Genomic DNA, 4,062 nt, shown 5'->3' with positions numbered 1-4,062 from the left:
ATCTTGAGCGAAAAGTTGAATCATTGTTTCAAAAAAAGGTATTCAGTGTTTTTTTACATTCTAAAAATCAATAAATTCATTTTCAAAAACAAAAACAAAATTCAAAAACAAAAATTCATTTTTCAAAAATTTTGTTTTTTTCTGCCGGGCCGCCGGGCCGGGCCGGGCCGAAATTTCACAAGTATGCTTTGTACCCCTTTGTACCCCCGAATTATTGTACCCTCCGAATTATATGCCAATTTCCGAAGCTTCAAATTTCGGTATTTTCGAGTTTCCGAATTTCTTTAGAATTAGAATTTTAGAATTTCAGGTAAAATCAAATGTTTGAGGCATCGGAATAGTTAAAAACTTCGCATTTTTAAAAAAAACTAAATAATCAAATTTTGTGAATCAGAATCTCCGAAATTCAGTTTTTGAGAAGTTAAGGGATTTAGAAAGTCAGAATTTTAAAGTTTACTGAACTTTTTCTTTCTCTCTTCTTTCAAAACTAAGACTAAATAATTATTACCACAAAATGTCCTTTTTTCAGATATAAAGTGGACTAGAAAAAAATAGAAGGGTTAGGCGGGAGTGACGTGAAAATAATTTTCGAAAGATTTTCTATGTAAAAAATAGAAGAACGTCTCCAGATGACGTCAGAAACAAATTTTCAAAATTAGAAATATTCGGGCATCATCTTGCTGCTATTTCGGATCATCTGTGAAATTTCGAAAATTTTTGGTCTACTGGGGACTTCGCTAGGATCGTGGAACCGGGAACACCGGGCACACACACAGACAGAATTTGGCGATTTTTTGTAGTAAAGATAATGGAATTTGGGTCAGAACTAGTAGTAAAGATAATGGAATTTAGTAGTAAAGATAATGGAGTAAAGATAATGGAATTTGGGTCAGAACTTCCAATTTTTCAAATCCTAGACATTTTTTCTGCAATTTCGCGTCAATTTCAATGTTTTGTGGTTTGCAGATTTTTCAAACTACAGTAATCCAAAAAATCCTGAAAATAGTAGTATAGAAGTTTCTGGACTCAAATTTTCCGCTGATTTCGAATTTTTGTGATGCTAGACCAAAAATAATGCAAGACCATGAAAATGGAGTTTGCGGTTCTTCCAAACTACAGTAATCCCGAAACTTCTGAAATTTATAGTAAGAAGTTCTGAAAATAAGTTGCTAGATCAAAATTTCAAGAAACTTCCAGATTTTCGGTTCAGTTTTAGTTTTAAAAAGGGTTCTTTATTAGTTTTGTGATCCTTTAGAAGAGCATTGAAACTATGATGTGATGTGCGAAACTAGAAAATTAATTGAATTTGAAAATGAGAGTCTCCTTTTTTTTATCCTTTTTTCCTGAAGAAAACAAAATTAATTAACTGAAAAAAAGAAATTTTCGTTTTTTACTTGCCGGTTCATCTATTTTTCAAGGTTTGCGGTCAGTTTTTGTTTGAAAATAAGAAAATTTCGAAAAAAAAACTTTTTTGTTTTTTCTGTCTGGAATTATTTATATTCTTCCTCAACCCACCTGAAGCGAAAAAGGTCGAAAGGTCGAATGTTTTCTATTTTTAGAGAAACAGCTGATTTCTATGGTAATAGTTTCAATTTGGAAAATATAGATAAAAAATTGGGAAGTTTCTCAAATTTATGATCTAAAGATTTTTTTCTGGGAGTTTCGATATTCATAATTTTTACAAAACGCTCCACATTTTTTTTTCAAATAGAACCTGAAAGCGCTTCCAGATTTTTTGAAACTAAATTTTCATTTATTCTCTGTAGATTCCACTTAATTGATTTTCCATAAATAAATTATTCTAATTGCCGTAAAACCTGTATTAGAAGGGCCCTCCGAAAGGGGTTTGGAAAAACAGAAGGGCCAACGTAATAGAAGGGCCCCCTGTAAAGAAGGACCCCCTCCAAAATGTGTACTGATATTGGAAATTTTGCTTACGTTTTTAGTGAAAAATGTTCCGGGAATTCCATAATTTCATATGAATTAGCTGGAAAACTTTTTTTTTTTGATAAAAAACTTGCTAAATTTTGGTGAAATTGACAGATTTCATGAATTTTGAACAAAAATTCATCGAATTTTTTAATGAAAAATCGCCGTAAAAATAGAAGGGCCCCTGTAATAGAAGGGCCCTCCGGAGGTACAGTGGAGAAATAGAAGGGCCGGCCCTTCTAATACAGGTTTTACGGTAACTTTCTCTTTGTGACAATTTCATTTTTAAATGATGTCATTTTCCTAAATTTTCACTGAAATTTCCCAACCGAAAATTCTTAAAAAAACAGGATAACTAGAAAAAACCAGTTGTCGAAACAGCTATAAATCCATCAACAATTTACATAAAAATCGTCATAGAAACATGAAAATAACTGCCGTTTTTTCAGCTGTCAGAAACTAAAGATTCCATTTTTTTGGGATTTTTTTTTGGGTTTCTGGAAATTCCAATACTTACATTCGAGAATTTTGAATTTCAAATGAAATTATAGTTTTTGATGGAGTGGTTTTTTAGAGTTTAAAAAATTTTGAAAATTGTTAATTTTATAATTTTCAACAAGGTTTTTCAAACTTTTTTTTCCGAAATTGTTTTTTTTTCTTCATGTTGTATTCTTTCAATTTTTCTCATTCAATTTTTCTTTCTAAAAATTCTAAAGTTTTATGTATTTTCAGATATCCTGCCCAAATGTGGTTCTTCATTTTATGATCTCAAAACAACCAGCAAATATGGAAACTTTTTATTTCTCTACCCGATTTTATGTATTTCTTCTATCCATCTCTACAGTATTATGGTAAGAAAACATTTGAAATTTATGAAAAATCAGAAATTCCAGAACTTTAAAAAAGCTAAAAGTTGTGGAATCTCCAAACTCAGAAATTCAAATATCCTGAAATTCTAAAAATTCTAATTATAGAATATCAGGAACTCGGAAATTTAGAAATCCAGAATTTTCAAAAATCTTAATATCCAAAAATTCAAAACATTAGAAATCCAAAAATACTGGAATTTCAAAATTCAATATTTTCCCATTTTCAGCACGTACGGTTCGCCCATCCAACGAGGTCTCATCACATCGGGTCCATGCACATTTCCCCTACCGACATCTGCCAATTTTAGTGTTTTCTGCCAAATTCCGTATCATAAGGTTAGAAAAAAAAATGGCTAAAATATCCCAAAAAATTAATTTCCCTTGAAAAATCTTTTGAAAATCTATGAAATTTGACTAAAAACTTCATTCAAACATTGCGAAACTTCCATAACAAATTGCTGAAAATCTGTCAATATATATGGATTTTTAGCAGTTTTTTTTTGAATATCCCAGGCTCATTTTTTTACTTTTCGACCCAAATTTAAAAAAAATATTTTCAGACCCCATACGTCTGCGATCCAGGCGGCATTCTATCCCGTACCGAAGTTGAAATGCTCCAAAAAACTGCTCAAAAACTGAATATGACCTCTTGTTTCTGTTCAAAATATGGGAATTGTCAGCCCGGAATTCGAATCGCCGTCGTTTTATTGCCATTTGTCAGTTGGAATTCGATTCGAGAGTGCGATCCGACGTATACAAGTTCATCGATTTCGACATCAACTATTTTATATGCACAATTGTTGTCTGTTCGGTGGCAAGGTATTTTTTTCTATTTTTGAGTAGAGAATTCGAAAAATTTTACCCGGAAAACTCTAAAATTGGGCCGAAAAAGACTAAATAATCAAATCGACACAAAGTACAGTAAGACAAAGGCACAGGTCCTAGATTTTTTTAGTCGTGACCTAGATTTTTTTTAAGTCGTGACCTAGATTTTTTTAGGTCGTGACCTAGATTTTTTTGGGTCGTGACCTAGATTTTTTAGGTTGTGGCCCAGTTTTTTTAGGTCCTGATCTAGATTTTTTAGGTCATGGCCCAGTTTTTTTAGGTTGTGGCCTAGATTTTTAAAGTTGGTGTACGGAGAAATTTTTTATTGCATCAAAATGTGCAGAAATGAATGTAGATTGACATAAAAATAAAGAAAAAATTCAAAAAAATTCCTTCATCAAGAAAAACGCATCGAAAAATATGCTAAAGCCCTTAGGGA

At 31.7% G+C, this 4,062-nt stretch overlaps 1 protein-coding gene across 1 annotated transcript in view; it reads left to right on the top strand.

Annotated features, from left to right (window-relative positions):
- Positions 1-1,576: 1,576 nt before the first annotated feature.
- Positions 1,577-4,062, top strand: part of CBG04248 — a gene marked incomplete at both ends in the record, with an annotated part of 4,078 nt that continues 1,592 nt past the window's right edge. The window contains 4 exons of the mRNA XM_002630276.2: positions 1,577-1,579; positions 2,662-2,780; positions 3,026-3,134; positions 3,359-3,617. Coding sequence (XP_002630322.2) covers positions 1,577-1,579; positions 2,662-2,780; positions 3,026-3,134; positions 3,359-3,617 — 490 coding nt within the window. The remainder of the gene's footprint in view (positions 1,580-2,661; positions 2,781-3,025; positions 3,135-3,358; positions 3,618-4,062) is intronic.

The sequence above is a fragment of the Caenorhabditis briggsae genome (genome assembly GCF_000004555.2).
Source record: "Caenorhabditis briggsae complete genome, chrII, whole genome shotgun sequence".
NCBI lineage: Eukaryota > Metazoa > Nematoda > Chromadorea > Rhabditida > Rhabditidae > Caenorhabditis > Caenorhabditis briggsae.
This window is presented reverse-complemented; position numbering and strand designations above follow the sequence as displayed.